The sequence below is a fragment of the Colobus angolensis genome, unplaced genomic scaffold (assembly GCF_000951035.1).
Source record: "Colobus angolensis palliatus isolate OR3802 unplaced genomic scaffold, Cang.pa_1.0 Scaffold46, whole genome shotgun sequence".
Lineage (NCBI taxonomy): Eukaryota > Metazoa > Chordata > Mammalia > Primates > Cercopithecidae > Colobus > Colobus angolensis.
Genome location: NW_012118043.1, coordinates 205248 through 229135, shown reverse-complemented (window position 1 = coordinate 229135; position 23888 = coordinate 205248). Strand labels below are relative to the sequence as shown.

General features: G+C 40.4%; 1 protein-coding gene across 2 annotated transcripts in view; it reads right to left on the bottom strand.

Moving 5' to 3' along the window:
- Positions 1-23074, bottom strand: part of PLSCR2 (phospholipid scramblase 2) — a 47839-nt gene extending 24765 nt beyond the window's left edge. The window contains exon 1 of one of the 2 annotated variants that reach the window (XM_011958063.1): positions 22978-23074. Coding sequence is in view for 1 of the 2 variants with exons in the window: in XM_011958062.1 (XP_011813452.1) it covers positions 22978-23005 (28 nt within the window). In the remaining variant the exon portion in view is untranslated. The remainder of the gene's footprint in view (positions 1-22977) is intronic. The other variant, XM_011958062.1, reaches the window with a different exon arrangement.
- Between the last annotated feature and the right edge of the window lie 814 nt (positions 23075-23888).

Below are 23888 nucleotides of genomic sequence, written 5' to 3'. Positions count from 1 at the left end.
TTATACCTGTGAAAGTGAAAGTAAATCCACTGATCTAATGTGACCTATATGAAGATTGTGGCATGCCTTCATGGAAAAGAGAGATGAAATTGGGAAAAAAAAAAAAAAGCCAAAAATAATGGCTATGTGTCAGCATTCCCAGAGCCCAAAAGCACCCTGTGAAAAATTATAATTGTAGAATTATAACAAATGACATATCCTATAGTATAGAAGTCAATGGGGAGAGGGGGTTGACCCCTGAAGGGATATTTGTCAAGGTCTGGATCCATTTTTAGTTGTCGCAACTGGAGGAGAGACTGATATTATCATCTGGTTGGTGGAAGCCAGGGATGCTGCTAAACATCCTCAAATGCCCAGAACATCCCCGTGGAAACAAATAATTATCCACCCCAAAATACTACAGTGCTGAGAAACCCTAATACAGAGGTAAAATCATGTCATTCCTCCTAGCAGTTTTCAGATGCTTGTCTGGGCCAACAGACCTGGGAGCCCAGGTGGCCTGGACTCAAGTGATCCTCCTGTCTCTCCCTCCCAAAGTCTTGGGATTACAGGCATAAACCGCTGCATGTGGCCTCATTAGGAATGTAGAAATTGTTGGTCAGCCCATGATGATGAACGCTTTCTTTCTTTTCTTTTTTTTTTTTTTTTTTGAGATGGAGGCTTGCTCTGTCACCAGCTTGGAGTATAGTGGCATGATCTTGGCTCACAGCAACCTCTGCCTCCTGGGTTCAAGCGATTCTCGTGCCTCAGCCTCACGAGTAGCTGGGATTACAGGCACCATACCCAGCTAATTTTTGTATTTTTTAGTAGAGACGGGGTTTCACCATGTTGGCCAGGCTGGTCTCGAACTTCTGACCTCGTTATCTGCCCACTGCAGCCTCCCAAAGTGCTAGGATTATAGTCGTGAGTCACTGCACTTGGCTGATGGCGAACACTTTCTAAAAGCCTTTAGGAAGAGAGTCTAATCAGGAAGAAAGCCATGAAGTAATGCTGCGAGCTAAGACCCCAAAGGATAATTGAGCTAAAATTTCAGTCTTCACAGCCTGCACAACCTAAATGAAGTGTGTGGTTCATTTCCAAGCCTCTGGGTTTGGGCTCCAGGAATGGTCCAGGTAAAGAGCAAGAAAGGTTAATTATCAGATCACACCACTGCAATTATCTCGTAAAATTTCAGGTCCTGTGGACCTGTCATGCCAATCCTGACCAGCAAATTTGAGAAGTTGCGACACTACTCTGTTCATTAAGAGATGTATTTTTGGCCGGGCATGGTGGCTCAAGCCTGTAATCCCAGCACTTTGGGAGGCCGAAACAGGCGGAGCACGAGGTCAGGAGATCGAGACCATCCTGGCTAACACGGTGAAACCCCATCTCTACTAAAAAATACAAAAAACTAGCCAGGTGTGGTAGTGGGCACCTGTAGTCCCAGCTACTCGGGGAGGCTGAGGCAGGAGAATGGTGTAAACCCGGGAGGCGGAGCTTGCAGTGAGCCGAGATAGCGCCACTGCACTCCAGCCTAGGTGACAGAGCGAGACTCCGTCTCAAAAAAAAAAAAAAAAAAGAGAAATGTATTTTTTTTTTTTAAGCAGAGAACCCAGTCTCAGGAGTTGTCACAGCCATAGCACTTTGACCACCATCTCTCTCTGTCTCTGTCTCTGTCTCTCTCTCTCTCTCTTTCTTTTGTTCGTTTGTTTTGAGATGGAGTCTCGCTCTCGCTCTGTCGCCCAGGCTGGAGTGCAGTGGCTAGATCTCAGCTCACTGCAAGCTCCTCCTCCCGGATTCACTCCATTCTCCTGCCTCAGCCTCCAGAGTAGCTGGGACTACAGGCCCCCGCCATCATGCCCGGCTAATGTTTTTGTCCCTGCTAGCCAGGATGGTCTTGATCTCCTGACCTCGTGATCTGCCTGCGTCGGCCTCCCAAAGTGCTGGGATTACAGGCATGAGCCACCGCTCCCTGCCTGTACTTGGTATTTCTACAGAAACGTAAATGACAGCAAATATTCTACTCAGTAATTCTGCCTTCTGATGCCTTGACCCCATCCTAGTCTTTCCCACTACTATCCAGTCACTATTTTCTCCATTTACTGTAGATCCCGGTGCTTTTCATGACTATTAATTACAATGAACACATCAGGCAAATCTCCGTTACCCAACATTTTTATCTTTGACCCATATGCACTAATGCAAACTGCCCTCCCACTTCTCAGGCCCACTCCAGTGTTGGCTGCCCTTTCACCAACTACTCCTACTGTGCAATCCTAAGTGGCAAATAAGTCAACTGATCCCTCCACATCCTCAACTAAAATACAGAGTTCTCAAGAAGAAACCACCTCCTTCCTTGCCATTTCAAAATTATTTTTTATGATTACCAACTTTAAGCACACATTTTCATAATATAGTGAAACTCTTAAGAATGCTCCAATTACAGTCACCTCTTAGTTACATCTAAGAAGTTCAGCAAAGGTTGAGTAATTCCAAGTGGGTTTATTTGGCCCTGAGATAAATCAAAAGATGTATTTGTGTTACTGATTTAACTTCCTGGATTTTCTTAGAACAACAGGAATCCAGTTTGCATTAACTGGTCAGAAATCAATGCTATGGACCTCATCAAGTCAGAAGAGTAGAAATATTAAATCTTATATTTTTCTGCAATTAATCTATAAGGTGAACAATAAGCTAGTAAACATGTGTAACTAGGGTAGACTAACTAGGGTAGACCACTAGCTTTCCTGGGTCTCCAGTTTACAGACTTCTAATGTGGTGGGACTTTTCGGCATACAAAATTGCATGAGCCAATTTTTTACAATACATCTCTTCATATATACATATGTCTCCATCCTAGTTCTGTTTCTTTAGAGAATTCTGACTAATATGATGAGTCTATTCCAAGAAATAACATAACTCAGTTTAGGAAATGATTGGGCTGTGTCCTGAATCAATTAGCTAATTAATCTAACATGATAACTTTAAATCATTGTTTCCACCACTTTTACTAAAAGGTAAATTTCAGAAATAACTTCAGAGAAAGAGAAAATCTAATTTTTATGCTGTACTAAAAGAAAACAAATGTTCGTGATAAAGTCATATTATATATTGTACCATTTGAATTATAGTTACTCCAAAACAAACACAGAACTTCAAGTTACAATCTGATTACTAAACACTTCTTTCTAACTCTCTGTTAAGTGATAAATTTGGAATAAATTGAGGTAACATATACTATATACACATTAGTACAGTACATCTCTTTCAAACTAATTCTATCAGAAATCATGTCTTCATTGCTGCTCTAGACTATTCGATAATTATAAACCTCTGCACTCAGAGAGAGGGAGAAGCAGCACAGAGGATTTCCAGTTCTGACTTCACAATTTGTATTACAGTTGTTAAATATTAACAACTGTATAGGACGACATCGATTTGGTTTGAGCTCCTGCACTAGGCTTCAACAGATCAAATCAAAATGGAGTAACTAATGCTAAAGTTCCGCATTAGCAAACTGAAACTAAGTTGTTTATTTGACCTTCCAAGAAATCAGGAGAGAAATGAAAGCCCAGCCTCCAAACAGGGCAGTTTCAACCTACATAACAAAGAAGTTCCCACACTTTAGCCCTTATAAAGAGAGTAACCTGAACTAATCTAATGTTAACTAATCCACTTTTTGTATTATGCTATTTCCTCATTGCTGCTCAAGGTACCTTAGAAAAACTGACTACTCTGCAATGCCCCATGCAGCATCTCTCTATTTTTAGATAAGATGCTATCATATTCACGAATTCCTAACATAAGTTAATTACATCTTTAAATTTGTTGTAATTTATCTTTTGACACAGCTAAAGCCTTTTGACCCATTTCTTTTTTTTTTTCTTTTTTCTTTTTTCTTTTTTTTTTTTTTCGGAGTCTCGCTCTGTCGCCCAGGCTGGAGTGCAGTGGCCGGATCTCAGCTCACTGCAAGCTCCGCCTCCCGGGTTTATGCCGTTCTCCTGCCTCAGCCTCCTGAGTAGCTGGGACTACAGGCGCCCGCCACCGCGCCCGGCTAGTTTTTTTGTATTTTTTAGTAGAGACGGGGTTTCACCGTGTTAGCCAGGATGGTGTCGATCTCCCAACCTCGTGATCCGCCCGTCTCGGCCTCCCAAAGTGCCAGGATTACAGGCTTGAGCCACCGCGCCCGGCCAACCCCCATTTCTTAAGGTCTGAAATTTGTGTCTTACTGCTTTCAAACATGACTAAAGTAAAACCTGGGACCCACAGGGAAATCATACTTAATTCTGGAAGATCTTAAAATTACTATGCCTGTAACATAGACAATTAACAAATAAATTCAGATTAATAACCTAAATCTAGTTATGCCTAAGAACAACTCTCTCCAGCCACACTCACCCTCAAAAAAAAAAAAAAAAAAAAAAATCACAATATAAAACAGTTCACATTCTTCTCAAGCCCCAAGCAGAGACATAGGTTCTGAATGATTTTAGTAAAACTCTCCCATTCTGAAAACAATCACAAGAATTCTAGGTGCCTAACTTCCTGCCAGTAAGTAAGAATGAGACATTATGCTATGCCAGAGGGGAACTGTGGCTAGCCCAGGGAGAAGGCAACATTTATTGAGGTAAGTCACAAATTAAATAGCTTTCATGTCATTCAGTTACATGATATGTAAATTTTATGCATTTAAAATGCATCTAAGAAGACAAACGTTTCATCCGTTGAATTGTGGTTTCAGTCAAAGTAAAGCAGAGCAAGCAGAGATGCATTTATACAAATATGTGGGGCAAGAAGATGGTGAGCCTTTGAGTACAAAGCCCACCATATCTGTGAGGTATGAGATTGAAGTAGGGTGACTGAGGCCAGTTATTAATGCAAAGTACCTTGTAACCGGGAGTTTTACCATAAAAATCCACTTCAGCATTTAGGGTCAAGAAAACAAAACACATATGCTTAGAACCAATGTAAGATAGCCTTTTACAGTTTTGTTTGTTTGTCTTTTGGTTTTATTGAGACAGACTCTCACTCTGTTGCCTAGGCTGGAGGCCAGTGGCACGATCTCGACTCACTGCAACCTCTGCCTCCCAGGTTCAAGCAATTCTCGTGACTCAACCACCGGCATAGCTGAGATTACAGGCATATACCCCCACACCTGGGTAATTTTTGTATTCTTAGTAGAAAAGGGATTTTCCCATGTTGTCTGGGCTCGTCTCAAGTTATCTGCCTGCCTCAGCCTCCCAAAATGCTGGGATTACAGGTGTGAACCACTACACCTGGTCTATAGAATTTTATATTAAACCTTGAATCAAAATGTAGATACCATATCAACTAGACCCAACTGAAACTGTAGTAGTAAAGTGTTCTACAAAAACTAACAAGTAAACCAAGGACACAAAAGAAACAAAAATGAGTCTTAAAGTCAGTTATTCTCATTTGATTGCTTTATTACTGCTCAAAAACCTTTCCCTACAACGCAGACCTCCCTCACAAATCTGAGTTTTCCTTTCTTCTTTATAAACGAGAAAACTAAGCCCATAAAGATAAAGTATTTACTTAATGCTGTACAGCTCACTAACTAGCTGAATTGAAATTATTCATGATTCATATCTGTTGCACTCATGTTCCCATTTCGTTGAATAAAAAGAAAACAAAACACCCCACGTTCTCCCAATGTGCCAAATTTCAGTGAAAGTTGTTAGAGGTTATCTTTAAGGTATCTTTCTTATGTAAGATAGAACTATCTTGAATTTCAATTCAGTCTCACGACCAATTAGTTTTTAACTAGAATAGGCAAAATTTTTTTAAAAGCAGTTTTTAGCAACAAAATTTGAGAAATGAAAAGCACGGTTGTTACTACTGATTAACAAGTGCTTTGGCTTTTAAATTTAGCATTGTTCAAGGCAGTGCTATAGAGCGTGTGTATAGGTACACATATGTGTACATACATATATCCACATATATGTACACATGCATAAATATATAAGTACATAAATACTTAACATAAAGCTTATTTTGTTTTTCAATGAATATTAATCAAAGGCATAGAGCATGAAAGGCACTATACAGGCTAAAAATGGAGGAGACAGGCAACTAATGCAATTAAATATATTCCAGCACATCATATTAATTAAATTTATTATAAATATATTATGGATAACACATATATAACAATACAAATATATTTGTATATATGCAAATATATTAAGTACTATGAATATAAATAATGGTGTAATAAAAAGGATATGGAGTCATTGATTTAGATGGAGTAGTGGTGCCATTGTCAGGAAAGTCAGAGCAGAGAGCTGAAAAAAGTCTAGAATCAGCCAGACCATGAAGATGTGTGAGGTGCAGGGTAGGGCCTCGAGAGGGCCTTATAGAGAGAGGGAAATTCACTGGTAGAAGACCTAAGTTGCAGGAAACAGGGCTCATTCGGGAAATGAAAATTTATGAAATTACAGAGCAAAAGATGGAGAGACCCTCAGAGGTGAGGATGGAAAGGTGCACAAGGGCCAGTTCATAAATGTTTAAAGTCGCTCTCCCTGCACTTTAAGCCCTCAAAGGCCAGAGCTTGGTTTGTCTTGTCCAAGACAGGCCACTTAATCTGTGTTTGTTAATTCAACAATGAGTGGACAGTATTACTTTGTTCTTTTCAGTCAGTAAGAATAGTTCCCTTAGAGATCTGAAGGCTGCTTGATGTACAGTGAGACCCAGGTATTTTACACTTGTCTATCCAACTGCAGCAATCCACTCATTTTCCTTTGTATGTGTTTTTCATTTCCTTGTGCTTGTCCATTGCTCAAAACCCTTCTATTGTAAACATCAGGGTGGCAATAAGAGACAAGTTTGCTCTTAGGAGAAGTTCAAGAAAGAAAGGAGCCCCCAAACCACCTGACACTTCTAAGTGTCACTGGTACTAACCATGTATCTCAATATGATAACCTGGAAGAAACAACGACTGCCTGTTCCTGGAACTGGGAAGTGGCCAGGGCAAGACGTCCAGAAATAACAGGGAATGAATGAAACCACATGGGAACCAGAGAGTCAGTTTGGAGAAGCAGAGACTTTGTCAAATATTTAAAATAATAAAAGCTAACTTTCACTGAGTACTTTCTGTAGTGCCAGGCACTGCTCTAAGAACTTTACATTAACACATGTAATACTCTGTAGCTCTTTTAATAGTTACTCAGTTTCAGAGATGAGGCAATGGAAAGAACATATATGAAGAAAGTGGCTGACAGTCCACAGATGGGAACCAGTAGAGGCCGAATTGTCTTAGCAACCGTGCTAGACACCGCTATCTTTTCCAAGCTGGTATTGTAGAGGGCCTGGCATAGATGTGGGCTCCAGGCGGACTTCAGTGAATACTTACTGATAAATGACAGCTTGCAGGCTGTATTAACTGTCCCTTCTAATAGCCCCACTATGCTGGCACATGGTCCTGAGTCCAGCCTCTGCCCAGGATTCAGGGCTGCTCTCTGCCTGTAAAGCAGTGTAGCTAAGGGGAAGCTGAGCCCCGCGAGGGGTTTTCAGGCAGGACACCCCTTTTCATTCGAATGGTTCTGGGGTGAGCCCGGGTGCCGCTGGGCCGCCTGAGGCCCCTTGCCGAGTTCCCGCTCCACTTCAGGTGTCGGTTCCCGAGGCCCATCGGCCCTTGCCTCGCCCTCTGACGCAAACACAGTTATGGGGCGGAGCATCGTCCCCACAAGCCGCGCACACCCCAGTCCCATAAGGAAGTGACTAAGAAAGCCTCCCCTCTACCACACCACCACCCGTGGCTGCAGCTGTTGCCGCACAGCCCTGAGCGAGCCGAGGTCCTAGCATGGCTTCCTCCCCTCCGCCCCTTGATTGCCAGGCACACCTGTTGCACAATCCTCCCTGAAGTCGGCGGGAAAGCGGCCTGGACCAGCCTCAGAATCTACACCTGCAGCAGCCCCTCGTTTAGCTTTCTGGATCCCAAGGGTACAACAAGGCTTCCCTCTCCTGGCCCCTGCGCGGGCACACGGGATCCGGCTTTGCTGCTGGAGGGCGGCCAGGCTGGGGGTACGACTGAACCCACCACCCTGTGTGCGACGCGGAGCTGCCCTCCAGCCCGTCCCGTCTCCCCTCCCACTCCCCGTCCCCTTTCTTGCTCTTTGGAGAGGCTCCGGAAACGTTTGTCCGGTGGTTAAGGGCAGAAGGGCTGAGATGAGCTGGGACCTCGACACCAGCTGAAACTGGAAAATTATCAAGCAGGGAGTGGCCTCCCCCGGGAACTTCCTTAACTCTGGTCTTGACCTGCATCCCTCAGAAGCCTGCGGCTTTTCAAGGTGAGGGAGCTTAGACTGCAAATGAGGAGTGGTCGAGATTATTTTGTTTGTAGCCCTTACCCTCTTCCCTTTTCTTTCCATCAAAAGGCATTTTTAACTTGTTTTAAGAGTGAAAATGAATAGGTGTGTAGAATGTTTAATTTTTCAGGACGTGCCTTTGATTTTTCAGGGTGTGCCTGAAACTGGCACACCCTCATGCAATCAATAAATACATATTGCACTGACGTTTTTACTGATTTTTTAAAAATTTATTTACACTTCTGTAGCCCTAGCACTTTGGGAGACCAAGACAGGTGGATCACCTGAGGCCAGGAGTTCAAGACCAGCCTGGACAACATGGTGAAACCCCGTCTCTAGTAAAAATACAAAAATGAGCCGGGTGTGGTGGTGCGCCCCCGTAATCCCAGCTACTCAGGAGGCTGAAGCAGGAGAAAAATCACTTGAACCCGGAAGGCAGAGGTTGCAGTAAGCCAAGATCGTGCCATTACACTCCTGCCTGGCAGACAGAGCAAGACCCGTCTCAAAAAAAAAAAAAAAAAAAAAGTAACACATGGTCTTCCAAACAATAACACCATATATAGAGAAAAATGAAACCTCACCCTCTCCATTTTCTCCCGATTACCCTGCTAACCAAGGTTGACATAGACATTTGAAGACATACTAAGAGAGGGAGGGGGAGGGAAGAAAAAAGGGAATGGAAGGGAAGAAGGTGGAGAAAGAAACTGAGAAAATAAGATAGAAAAAGGAAGAAGGAAAATCAAGTTACCTGAGTTTGAATTCTTTCTTTTTTACTTCCTGTGCCTGTGACTTGTGAAAATTAATTGACAATCTCCGTGCCTGTTTTCTAATAGGTAAAATGAGGGTAGTAATGGTATCTACCACATAGGATTTTTATGATGATTAAGGAAGTTAAAATATATAAAGAATTTAGGATGATGCCTGCCATAGAGTAAGTGCTTAGTAAACGTTATATACATACAAATATGTATATATATACACAGTTACACAGTTTTTTTTGTTTTTTGTTTTTTTACATAAAGAGGATTGTTTTACACAACTCTTCTCTGATGTGTTTTCCACCTAACAATGCATCTTGGAAATCTCTATCCCTCTAATACAGAACTGTATCATTGATCTAATAATCTAGCTACTGCTTCCAAGTTTTATCAATGATCAATTATGCTGTAGTCATCATCTTTGCACATATCTTTCTGTATACAATACAAAAAAACCATATCATTTTATTCTTTTACCAATAAGTCATGGGATGGCTAATTTTTCCACACCTCTTTAATTCTAGAATACCAATTCTAAATGTTTCCCACGGTGAATTATGCAAGTATTGTGAATACTGTGAATGTGTAAGTATTATCTTAGTTTTGTTTGTTGATGCTGATTGATAATGAGATTCAGGAGTTTTTCATATGATTACTAATTATTTTACAGTCTTATTCTGTGATTTGTCTGAATATAATGTTCATTTTGTTGTTGTTGTATTGGGATTTTTTGCCTCTTGCTGATTTGTTAGTGTCCTTTATATATTGTGGGTATGTTAAATAAGATACAATTTTTTGTTTGTTTGTTTTTGAGACAGAGTTTCACTCTGTTGCTCTGACTGGAGTGCAGTGACACGATCTCAGCTCACTGCACCCTCTACCCTTCGGGTTCAAGAAATTCTCTTGCCTTAGTCTCCCAAGTAGTTGGGATTACAGGCATATGCCACCATGACCTGCTAATTTTTGTATTTTTAGTAGAGATGGTGTTTCCCAATGTTGGCCAGGCTGGTCTCAAACTCCTCACCTCAGGTGATCCGCCCACCTTGGCCTCCCAAAGTGCTGGGATTACAGGTGTGAGCCACCATGCGTGGCCAAGATACAATTCCTTTGCCCACTGAGTATCTGGCTTGAAACTTACTTGAGGTTGCTTTCACCATACAGAAATTTTTATTTGCTGTGATTTTTACTTTGATTTTTTCATTTTGACTTCTGGTCTTTGAATATTATTTTAAAATGCCTGCTGTACCCAGGACATTTTTATGAATTTCTTCCTTGACGTCTGTTCATTTCCTTATTTCCAAGCAGTTGGGAATGTCTAGTTGTCTTTTTATTATTTGTAATTTTATTGTAGTGCAAGCACACACTGTGTATGGCTCTAGTCATTTGAAATTTTTAATGGTTACATTATGACCTTCTGGTACACAGTCAATTTTTATAAATATTTTATGTGAGAAATAGGTGTATCCTGCAGTTGTGTGGATGTGATGTATTTTCGTTCTAATTGGCTGGGTCAGTTTGTTAATTTTGCTGTTACTTTAGCTAATATTTGGTTTGATTGATCTATCAATTATTTAAAGAGGTATTAAAATTGAGAAAGTATCTATTTACATTTAGACTTATTTTCATGTAATTCGTTAGGACAACTAAAAGAAAATACCCTAGTCTGGGTAGCTTATAAACAACAGAAAGTTAGTTCTCATAGTCCTGGAGGCTGACAAATCCAACACCAAGGTGCCAGGAGATTCACTGTCTGCAGAGGGCCTACATTCTGACACATACATGGCATCTTCTCACCATGTCCTCACAAAGTGGAAGGTTCGAGGGGTCTCTCTAAGGTTGTTTTTTTTTCTTTTTTTTTTGTAAGAATATTAATCCCATTTATGAGAGTTCCATTCTCATGACCTAATCTCACAAAGGCCCCACCTCCTAATATATCACATTGGTGATTAGGCTTCAACGTATAAATTTTGAGGGGACACAAACATTCAGAAAACAGCAACATCTGTCTCAGTTCCTGTTGCAACAGCAAAATAGTATAGTCTGGGCGACTTAAATGACAGACATTTATTTCTCACAGTTCTAGAGTTTGAGAAGTCCAAGGACAGGGAGCCAGTAAAATCATCATCTGTTGAAGGTTCTCTGATTGGCTTGCAGACAGTCCCTTTCTTGCTGTGTCCTCACATGACAGAGAGAGGAAGAGCTCTCATTCTTCTTCCTCTCCTTATAAGGACACTGATCCCATCATAGAATTTTAACCTTTCCTTAATTTGGCATCACTAATCTCTCCTTCTCTCTGGGGTACTGTAGAAATAAATTGGATCTTCTTATTTTATCTGTCTAGACATCTTTGTGACTTCTTATGTCTTGCAAAATGATTTGTCACATCTACCTTTTTCATATTCTCAAATTTGTTGAAATCTTATGTCCTGCTATACAATCTCATCTTTCTGTCATCCTTGGCTTATTACAGCTTTGGGTTTTGTTTGTTTTGACTATCTTCACTTTCATTGTATTATAGTCCTGAAGAAAAGTACTAAGTACTATCTTTTATTTTTTTTTAGACAAAGTCTTGCTCTGTCATCCAGACTGGAGTGCAATGGCACGATCTTGGCTTACTGCAACCTCTGCCTTCCAGGTTCACGCAATTCTCCTATCTCAGCCTCCCATAGTTGCGATAACAGGCGCCTGCCACCATGACTAACTAATTTTTGTGTTTTTAGTAGAGATGGGGTTTTGCCATGTTAGTCAGGCTGGTTTTGAACTTCTGACATCAGGTGATCCACCCACCTTGACCTCTCAAAATGCTGATAATACAGGTGTGAGCTACCACGCCTGGCTGAAAAGTATTATCTTAAACTAGAAAACATCTAGGCATAACATAAACACACTGTTGGTTGACTAACCAAAACTCAGTAACTGCTCTTATGTGGTAAAATAGTGGTTTTCAAATTTTAGTATCCCTCAGATTCACCTGGAAATCTTGTTAAAACTCTATATGTGTTCCCCACATCCAGAGTTTCTAATTCAATATATTTGGGATGGGACTTAAGAATTTGCTTTTCTAATAAATTCCCATGTGACCCTGATGATGGTTTTCCAGGGACTTCACTTTAAGAACCATTGCTAAGGGTTCTATTTTGTTCAGTTCTTGAAGAACAATGTGTTCATAAAGGGAATGTCCTAACCCAAAGAACAAATATTGGTTAGTTGTCAATTATAATAAATCCAAGCTCCTTTCTCTGTTATTGGTATGCATTTGGTTATATTACTTAGATTTGGCTAAAGAAGAATCATATTGGGAATTTCTAGGAAAGAGTTTCCTGCTTACTTTTGTATATGTATGTGAATGTATTAATATGTATCTGTGATGTGCAGAAGTACATGTACACATACAGCCCATGTGTACACTTATGTGAAGACTGACTTGTGGCTATAGAATCTATGAGGATATTTATTTTTGTTCTTTCCACAATTTCATACTCAAAACATGCCTTTGTTTTTATTGTTGTCCTCTTCTGCATGGAGGGTTTTATTTCTTTTCAATAGCTCCAAGACTTCCACAGCACCGAGGGGTAACTGGTATAACACAGCTTTATGGGAAACAGTAGCAGAGGACGATTTCACTTTGCATCATGGTTCTAACATGTGAGTTAAAATTCTGGGTTGGAAATTCTTTTCTTTAAGAATGTTGAATATTGGCTTCTACTCTCTTCTGGCTTGTAGAGTTTCTGCTTAGAGGTCTGTTTTTTATCTGATGGGCTTCCCGTTGTAGGAGACCACGGTGTTCTCTCTGGCTGCCCTTAGTAGTTTTTCCTTCATTTCAACCTGGGAGAATCTGAAGATTATATGTCTTGGGGTTGATCTTCTCATAGAGTATCTTAATGGTGTTCTCTGTATTTCCTGAATCTTCATGTTGGCTTGTTTTGCTAGGTTGGGGAAATTCTCCTGGATGATGATATTGTGAAGTGTGTTTTCCAGCTTGTTTTCATTCTTCCTGTCTTCTCCTGGTACTCAAATCAATTTTAGATTCAGCCTTTTGGAAAGTCCCATATCTCTTGGAGGCTTTGTTCATTTCTTTTCACTCATTTTTTTCTCTATTCTTGTCTGCATGTCTTATTTCAGTAAGGTGGATTTCAAACTCTGATATCCTTTCTTCTGCTTGATCGATTTGACTATTGATACTTGTGTATGCTTCGTGAAGTTCTCATGCTGTGTTTTTCAGCTCCATCAGGTTGTTTTTGTTCCCCTCTAAACTGGTTATTCTAGTTAGCAATTCCTCTAACCTTTTATCAAGGTTCTTAGCTTCTTTGCATTGGGTTAGAACATGCTCCTTTAGGTCAGTGTAGTTTTTTTATTACTCATCTTCTGAAGCCTACTCCTGTCAATTCATCCATCTGATCCTCCATCCAGTTTTGTGCCCTTGATGGAGAGATGTTGCAATCATTTTGGGGAGAAGAGGCACTCTGGTCTTTTGGGTTTTCAGCATCTTTTCATTGATTCTTTCTCATCTTCATGAGTTTGCCTAGTTTCAGTCTTTGGGGCTGCTGACCCTTGGATGGGGTTTTTGTGGGGGCCAATTTGTGGGGGCCATTTTTGTGGGGGCCATTTTTGTTGTTGTGTCAGGTCCCTCTTCTGTAGGGCTGCTGCAGTTTGCTGGGGGTTCACTTTAGGCCCTATTCATCTTCCATTCCTACTTCTTTACATGCTTCATAACTTGTTGAAAACCATATATTTAGAATAATATAATATGACAACTCTGGAAACTGTATTTGCCTCTTCCCCAGGCTTTGTTGTTGGTGGGGTCTTTCCTATTGTGCATTTGTTTGGTTATTTTCCTCAACTAATTATATTAATCTATATTCTTCATTAGGTGTGACCACTGACATCTCTTCAGTTAGCTTAGTGGTCATTCAATAAATGGATATCGTTTTCCTTAAATATGCTGCATAAGTGTATCTTCCAGCCTTTTCCAAAAGGTCCTTTGTGTGTTTGGGGGCACTATTTCAAAGATCCAATAGATGATTTGCAATACTGGCTTAGCTATCTCTCATTGCTTGCACAGAAACTTAAGGTCAACCAAAAGAGAGAGATTATTTCTTTTTCAGGTCTTTTCTGGGTATGTGCACAGTTCTGTAAAGGTACATTTCCTTCTAAATTGTCATGAATATGTCAGAACTTTTAAAAGCCCCAATTAATATCTCATTCTCCAGATTGTCTTTTTAAGAGATTTTGGTCAGCTTCATCTATGCCCCAACTATTATTATTAAGGCCTCATTCAATTGTCATGTTAAACAATTATCACTAATTATTTCCCAAAACTGTTACATAGCAGGGGTAGGGGAGGGCAGGGTCAAGATGGCTGACAAGAAGCAGCTGCAATCAAAGGCTCTCGCCAAGAAGAACCAAGACAGTGTGTGAATCCTGCACTGGGAACCAAGATACCCCCGGGTTCTATCAGGACTGACTAGGCAGTTGGTGTGACTCACAGAAAGCAAGGAAATGCAGGGTGGTGCATCGCCTCACCTGAGAGCCACACGGGGCAAGGGGAGCTCCCATGTCCCAGCCAAGGCAGGTGGTGAGTGATCATGCTACTCAGCCTGGAGATCTGTGCTTTTTCCATGGATCTGTGCAACCCATGGATCATAAGATCCTACTCATGAGCCCATGCTACGAGGGCCTTGGGTCTCAATCACAGAGTTGCACAGATTCTCAACAGCTACTTAGTTGGCATCTGCCTAGGACTGCTGAGTTCCCAGGGGGAGGGGAAGCCTTCATCCCTGCAGTTGCCTGCTGCCTCAGACAGTTGAGCTCCTCAGGAAAAGGACAGCAGCCCTCACTGCAGCTGCCCTCTGTCTAAGATACTGAACTACTGGGAGGAAAGGGTGGCAGCCATCACTACAGCTCCAGCCACCGTATTTCCCCTGCTGGTGCCTGGGAGACTCAAAAGGCATTCCCCACAGTGCAGCACACCAGCTGTGGTAGATCACTGCCAGACTGCCTCTTTAGGCCACACCCTGATGCATCCTTCCTTAGTGGGTGGGGCCTCCCTGCAGAAACTTCAGCAACTCCAGCAAGGGACTTAGGGCCAAAATTCTGGTGTCCCTGGGCCTGAGCCACTAGGGGGAAGGGTAGCCATGGTCTCCATGGACAAGCTGACTTAGTCTTTCCCCCTGCTAGCTCTGAGGAATCCAGGCAGCCCAGATGATTGGGATTCCCCCCAGAAGAGCACACCTGTTTGACAAAGGGACAGCCAGAGTGCTCTGTTAAGTGGGTCTCAGATCCCGTGCCTCCCAACTGGGTGAGAACCACCACCCACAGAGGTCACCAGGCACCTTATACAAGAGTGTTCATGGAGTTCCGTTCCCAGATGGCCACATAGGAACAGCTCCAGTCTGCAGCTCTCAGCGTGATTGACGCAGAAGGAGGGGGATTTCTGCATTTCCAACTAAAGTACCTGGTTCATCTCACTGGGACTGTTTGGACTGTGGGTGTGGCCCACGGAGGGTGATCCAAAGCAGGTCAGGGCATCGCCTCACCTGGGAAGTGCAAAGGGTCAGGGGATTTTCCTTTCCTGCCAAGGGAAGCCGTGACAGACTGTACCTGGGAAAAGGGACACTTCCTCCCAAATACTGCACTTTTCTCATGGTCTTAGCAACCAGCTGACTAGGAGATTCTCTCCTGTGTCTGGCTTGGCAGGTTGCACACCTGTGGCGCCTTGCTCACTGCTAGCACAACAGTCTGAAATCGACCTGTGAGGCCACAGCCTGGCTAGGGGAGGGGTGTCCACCACTGCTGAGGCGTGACTAGGTAAACAAAGTGGCTGGGAAGCTTGAACTGGATGGAGCCCACCCCAGCTCAGCAAGGCCTACTGCCTCTATAGACTCCACCTCTGTGGGCAAGGCAAAGGTGAATAAAAGATAGCAGAAACTTTTGCAGACTTAAATGCCCTGTCTGACAGCTCTGAAGAGAGCAGTGGATCTCCCAGCATGGCATTTGAGCTCTGAGAATAGACAGACTGCCTTCTCAAGTGGGTCCCTGAACCCCATGGAGCCTAACTGGGAGATACCTCCCAATAGGGGCCGACACACACCTCATACAGGCAGGTGCCCCTCTGGGATGAAGCTTCCAGAGGAAGGATCAGGCAGCAATATTTCCTGTTCTGCAGTCTCCACTGGTGATATCCAGCCAAACAGGGTCTGGAGCAGACCTTGAGGAAACCCCAACAGACCTGCAGCTGAGGGACCTGACTGTTAGAAGGAAAACTAACAAACAGAAAGGAATGGCATCAACATCAACAAAAAGGACATCTACACTGAAACCACATCTATAGGTCACCAACATCAAAGACCAACACAAAGATGGGGAGAAACCAGAGAAGAAAAGCTGAAAATTCTAAAAACCAGAGTACCTCTTCTACTCCAAAGGATTGTAGCTCCTCACCAGCAACGGAACAAAGCTGGATGGAGAAGGACTTCGACGAGTTGACAGAGGTAGGCTTCAGAAGGTCCGTAATAACAAACTTCTCCAACTTAAAGGAGCATGTTCTAACCCATCACAAGGAAGCTAATAAAAACCTTGAAAAAAGGTTAGATGAGATTTGATGCCCTGAAGGATTTGACTGTGTTATAAGTTGGGTTTAGTTAATTGGCTTCATTTCTGAATGCTTACATGGCGCCAAGGCTTTGATCAGCACTTCTCAGCTGTATGTTCTGACATTACTGATCTGGAAACAGGCCTTTAGTTTTATGTGCTGGCCCCTTGAGATCAAGTACTCACTGCATTGGAGAGGCTGAGGTGTTCCCAGTCCACTGGCAACAATACTCTGCAGAAAACTAATGAAGCTATTCAGGACTTAAACTCAACACTTGACCAAACAGATGTGACAGACATCTACAGAACACTCCACCCAATAACAACAGAATACAGAATATACATTCTTCTCATCTCCACACAACACATACTCTAAGATCGACCACATACTTGTGCATAAAGCAATTCACAACAAATTAAAAAAAAAAAAATCATACTCACCACAGTCTTGGACTACAGTGCAATAAAAATATAAATCAATACTAAGGAGATACATACAAACCCTACAATTACATGGAAATTAAACAACTTGCTCCTGAATGACTTTTGGGTAAAGGATAAAATTAAGCCAGATTAAAAAAAAATTTGAAACTAATGAAAACAAAGTTGAAACACACCAGAATCTCTGGGACACAGTTAAAGAAGTGTTAAGGGGAAAGTTTATAGTGCCAAACATGTACATCAAGAAGTTAGAAAGTACTCAAATTAACAACCTAACACACCTGAAGGAATTAAAAAAAAAAAAAAAAAGAGGAAACCAATCCCAAAACTGGCAGAAGAAAAGAAATAACCAAAACCAGAGCTAACTGAATGAATATGAGATGTGAGAAACCATACAAAAGATTAACTTAGACCAAAACTTGATTTTTTAAAAGAAAAATCAAGCTTGCTTTGATAGACCACCAGCTAGATGAATAAAGATAAAAAGAGAAAATCCAAATAAACTTAATCATAAATGACAAAGGGGACGTTACTATGGACCCCACGGAAATACAAAAAAACTCAAAGACTGTTACAAACACTTCTATGTACACATACTAGAAAATATAGAAGAAATAAATAAATTCCTGGAAATATATGACCTCCCAATATTAAACCAGGAAGAAATTGAAATCCTAAACAGACCAAAAACAAGATCCAAAACTGAGTCAGTAATAAAAAACCTACCAACAAGAAAAAGCCTTGGACTAGCCTATTTCTACAAGATACATGAATAAAAAATAGTAACAGTCCTATTGGAACTATTGCAAAAAATTGAGGAAGAAGGACTATCTTCTAACTCATTTTAGGAGGTCAGCATTATTCTCATACCAAAACCTGGCAGAAACACTACAAATGAAAATCTTCAGGCCAATAACCCTGTTGTAAAGCCCCTCAACAAAATAAGCAAACCAAATCCAGCAGCACATCAAAAAACTAATCCACCATGATTGAATAGACTTTAATCCTGGAATGCAAGATTGGTTCAACATATGCAATTCACTAAATGTGATTCATCACATAAACAGAACTAAGAACAAAAACCACATGATCATTTCACTAGACATAGAAAAGGCTTTTGATAAAAATTCAATATTCCTTCGTGTTAAAAACCCTCAACAGCTAGGCAGTGAAAGAATATACCTCAAAATAATAAGAGCCATCTATGACAAACTCACAGTCAACATCCCACTATTAATAAAAGAGCGAATGCTGCAATCATTCCCCTTGAGAACCAGAACAAGACAAGGATGACCATTCTCACCACTCCTGTTCAAAATAGTATTGGTGTAATTCCAACAGTTTGGGAAGCTGAGGGATTGCTTGAGCCTAAGAGTTTGAGGCCAGCCTGGGCCACATGGCAAAACCCCATCTCTACAGAAAATGCAAAAATTAGCTAGTATTGTGGCATACACCTATAGTCTCAGCTACTTGGGAGGCTGAGGTGGGAGAATCATCTGAACCTGGGAAGTTGAGGCTACATTGAGCCATGATTGTACCACTGAACTCCAGCCTAGACAATAGAGTACAATCTGATCTCAAAACAATAAAAATTTTACTGGAAATCCTAGCCAAATCAATTAGTCAAGAGAAAGAAATAAAAGGCATTTAAGTAAGAAGAGGGGAAGCCAAACTATCTCTCTTTGCAGATGATATAATTCTATGCCTATAAAACCCCATAGTATCGGCCCAAAGACTACTAAAACTAAAAAAAAAAAAAAAGAGTTCAGTAAAGTTTCCAGATACAAAATGGATATACAAAAATCAGCAGTATATCTATACATCAATAATGACCAAGCTGAGAGTCAAATCAAGAGCACAATATCATTTATAAATATCCTAATAAAGAATAAAATACCTAAGAATACAGCTGACCACAGAAGTGAAAAAATCTCTACAATGAGAATAAAAAAACTCTGCTGAAAGAAATCAGAGATGACACAAACAAATGGTAAAACACTCCATGCTCATAGCTGGGAATAATCAATATTGTTAAGATGGCCATACTGCCCAAAGCAATTATAGATTCAATGCTATTCCTATCAAATGACCAATGTCATTTTTCACAGAATTAGAAAAACCTATTCTAAATTTTATATGGAACCCAAAAAGAGCCTGAATAGTCAAAGCAATCCTAAGGGAAAAGAACGAACCTGGAGACATCATGCTATCTTACTTCAAACCATATGATAAGGCTATAATAACCAAAACAGCATGGTACTGGTACAAAAACAGGCACATAGACCAGTGGGCCAGGTTAACAAACTCAGAAAGAAAGCTGCACACTTATAACCATCTGATCTTCAACAAAGTCAACAATAAAATGCAATGAGGAAGGACTTTCTACTCAATATAGGGTGCTGGGACCACTGGCTAGCCATATGCAGGAGATTGAAACTGGATCCCTTCCTTTCACCATATAAAAAAGTAAACTCAAAATGGATTAAAGACCAAATGCAACACCAAAACTACATGCCCTGGAGGAAAACCTAGGAAATACCATTCTGGACATAGGCCTTGGCAAAAATTTTATGGCAAATACTTCAAAAGCAATTGCAACAAAAACAAAAATAGACAAGTGGGACATAATTAAACAGCTCCTGCACAGCACAGCAAAATAAACTGTCAGCAAAGTAAACAGACAACCTATAGCATAGGAGAAAAATATTCACAAACTACCTTGCATCTGACAAAGGTCTAGTATTCAGAATCTATAAGAAATTGAAATCAACAAGGAATTAACAAACGACCCCATTAAAAATGGGCAAAGGACATGAACAGACACTTCTCAAAAGAAGACTCACATGCAGCCAACAAGCATATGAAAAAATATTCAACATCACTAACCACAGAGAAATGCAAATTAAAACTGCAATGGGATACCATCTCACATCAGTCATTATGGCTATTACTAAAAAGTCAAAAAATAATGGATGCTGGTGAGGTTCCTGTACTCACTGGTAATGGGAATGTAAATTAGTTTAGCCACTGTGGAAAGCAGTTGGATATTTCTCAAAGAAGTTAAAACAGAACTTAAAACCATTCGACCCAACAATCCTATTACTGGTTATATACCCAAAGGAATGCAAATTATTCTACCATAAAGACTCATGCATGCCTATGTTCATCACAGCACTAGTCACAAGAACAAAGACATGGATTCAACCTGGGTGTCCATCGATGGTGGACTGGAGAAAGAGGATGTGGTGCATACACACCATGGAGTACTTTACAGACATAAGAAAAGAATAAAATCATGTCCTTTGCAGTAACATGGATGGAGCTGGAGGCCATTATCATAAGTGAATTAATACAGAAACAGACAATTACATACAGTGTGTTCTCACATGTAAGTGGGAGCTAAACACTGAGTGTACATGGACACAAAGGCAGGAACAACAAACACCAGAGCCTACTTGAAGAGGGAGGCTTGCGGGAGGATGAGAGTGGAAAAACTACCTATCGGGCAATATACTCACTACCTGAGTGACAAAATCATACCAAACTCCAAAAACATAAAATTTTCCCATGTAATAAACATGCACGTGTACCCCCTGAACCTAAAATGAAAGTTTAAAAAAAAAAGTAAGCCTGTGTTTTCAGCTAAGTAATTTTATTAGGAAATATTCTGTTTATAGAATTTTGGTAGTCCAGCGAATTTCTTTCATTTCTTCTTTCTGTTTTTGTCTTTCAGTCCAAGGTGGCATTTTTTTTTTTTTTTTTTTGGCAATTGTAAAAACTTGGAGAACATTGTGTCTCTAAAGTATATGTCACTGGATTCATTCAATTAGACATTATGTTGACATATATGATAATGTGTAAGATAATATGTTTATGGTTTTGGGAAATATGACATACACATCTTTAGGTGGAATTTTTCTGTTGATTACATTATGGCTACTGTGACTACAAAGCTGTTGGTTTGCAAGTCTTCTGTGAATCTGGGGGTTGGGGTATGGAATTAGAACAAGTTGAAATTCCACAGCTCACTGTTCTTATGATAGTTTCACAGTTTTTAAAATGACCTTTAGATAGTTTGAGATCACTGGTTAATGTTCAGAGTTCTAAAATTTTGGTTTTGCCCATTTTTTCCTGGGTTCCGACTGCTTTCTTTGAGGCACAGATTTTTGGAGCCCTTACTCTGAATTTTTTTGTGCATGTGAAATTGTATATAGACAGAGACTGTTATTTGAAATGAAAACAAATAAGAACTATGTCAAATCTATGTACATTGGTAAGTACATAAATAGTTCATATACATGAATGACAATGTACTTAATTTAAAAATCCCAAATATATATTTATTAATTTTTATGTTTAAGTATATTACTGTTTTCCATATTGTCTACATGTGTGCATATATAGTGCATATATATATACATGTTTTAATACTTGCTAATAAGTATAACTATATTGATTTTTAAACGTACATGTCACCAGACAAAATATATAATTATGCCAGACAAACAGGTGGTCTTCTAGTTGTTTTGCCAAATAATCTCAATGATACAATGTTGTATTATTCATAAGTCCATTTCATTTGATAAAGTAGTATATTGCTGTCAGTGAACCTAAAATACAAACACTGTTTATAAACACTCATGGTTAAAATACTTTCTAAATCACAGATCTTCAAAGAATAATAATAATCACATAATTATATTAGCTGGAGAGTTCTCCTGAAGTCTCAGAAGGAAAATGCATTTTGCATTATGCTTCACCCAAATATATAGGTGCCTTAATTTTGGGAAGAAAATTCAGACTTTCCATCGTGAGGTCTCATACTTATGAAACGCTCTCTAGAAGGGTTTCCTAGCGGGTTCACTGTAGAAATCTGCAGATCATTTGTAGGTTAACCTTCATCCCAGTTTTACAGATCAAAACATGAGCCTCAGAGATGTTGTGTTATCTATTAGATTTATACATGGAAGAGCTATAAAGTGAATCCAGGTATCCTAAAGAAGAGGAATAGCAGGAACATTTGACATAGACAATGGATTAGGAAAGGGGGGTATCAATTAGAGTAGGAGAAAAGAGGGTCATTCAGGGTCAGATATATTTCATGTACATGGCGATTTGCAAGTTAGATGTGAGATGAAGTTGGAGGCTTTGTTACACTCCAACTATGGCATTCGTTTTTCTTCTCTCTAGAGAGGAACATGAATGTCTTCTTCCTATTTTTGGATACTTTGTACTGAGTGGTAGCTTAGAGATTTGTCCCAAACCTGGAGTCCTAGGCAATGTCTCTAAAAATACATAAAAATATTCTTTTGTATTATATGTGCAGCAATGAAGCATCGACAGAGTAATAAATTCTGAATACTACAGTTTCCCAGTCCAAAGGACTGAATATATCTCTCTGAAATTAATGTGTTAAAGTCCTAACTCCCAGTGGTTTTAGGAAGTAGGGCTTTTGGCAGATGATTAGGTCACAAGGGAGGAGTTCTCAGAATTGGGAGTAATGCCCTTATAGAAATAGACCCCAGAAAGATCCCTCCCCGTTTCTGCCCTGTGAAGTTACAGTAAGAAGTTGGTCATCTGTGAGGAAGTGAACCCTCATTAGACACCAAGTCTGTTTAATTTTGGGCTTCCCAACCTCCAGAAGTACAGAAACCAAGAGAAACAGAAACAGAAACCCCCAGTTTATGTTACTATAAGTCACCCAGTCTATGGTATTTGTTACAGCAGCTCAGACTGTTTAACATACCGAGTATGAGTTGAAGGCCCCTATTAGGTAGTTCATGAATGGGAACATATACATAAACAAAAGGGAGTAAGTAGTAGTTATAGAGACCAACATTTGAAGCACGTTAGTCTCTGGAAACCACATGTCATTGGCTCACCTGGGAGGTGAATTTGAAAAGGCTTCATTCTCCATTCAGCCCACAATCCATGGTCTCTCAAAATTATTGCTAGGAAGAATCTAAGATGGGCAGATACAAGCAACCATAACAATATACATTCCATTTAGAACTTTGAAGCTAACTAGTTCTATGGATAATTGTATGCATACCAGGATGTAAAGCTTTTAATTCTCCCATGGTGTTGAAATGGCAGCAAAGGCTCAAAGCAGTGGCCCTGCTTCCTGCAAGCAGTGCGCCACCTCAAAGCAATGTTCACACCTCAAAGCAATATGTCACACCTCCTATATTCCAATAATTGATCAATTGGAGCCAGTTCCACATGAAGTTTCTGATACCTAAGGCTTTACCACTACATGTTAAACAAAAAATGGAACAACAAAATAATTATATGATGGTGCATAAAATGGTTTCAGAGCATTGTACGTTGTCCTCTGTTGTACTAGTTTCATTACTTTGCACTTTGTACAAGAGGACACTTACTGAGAGATCTTCTCAGTCATATAGAAAGAGAGAAAGCCTAAGTGGAAAGTAAATTAGAACATTATGTTTTGTAGTAGGGTTTGAGTAAGAGGAAAGTACCTCTTTGGTATCTCAGAATAGGAGGGAAAAGTATTCACAATGTATGAAAGATGAAACAACTTGGATACATTTCGATTACAGGATCTAGAAGCAGACTGGTAAGGATACTATGGTAAGTCACTCTCTTGTGTGAGCCAATTTGCCAAGCTTAGCTATGGACAACACAACAGCCTTGGGTGTTTGTAATCCCCTCTGAACAAAGTGAAGGGATCCGGACTCCTGTGAAGGTACATGGGTATGAAGTTACTTATTCTACTGACCATGATGTCAGTGAAACCCAGGGTGGTGGTGGAGGAGTTGCATTTCCTGTG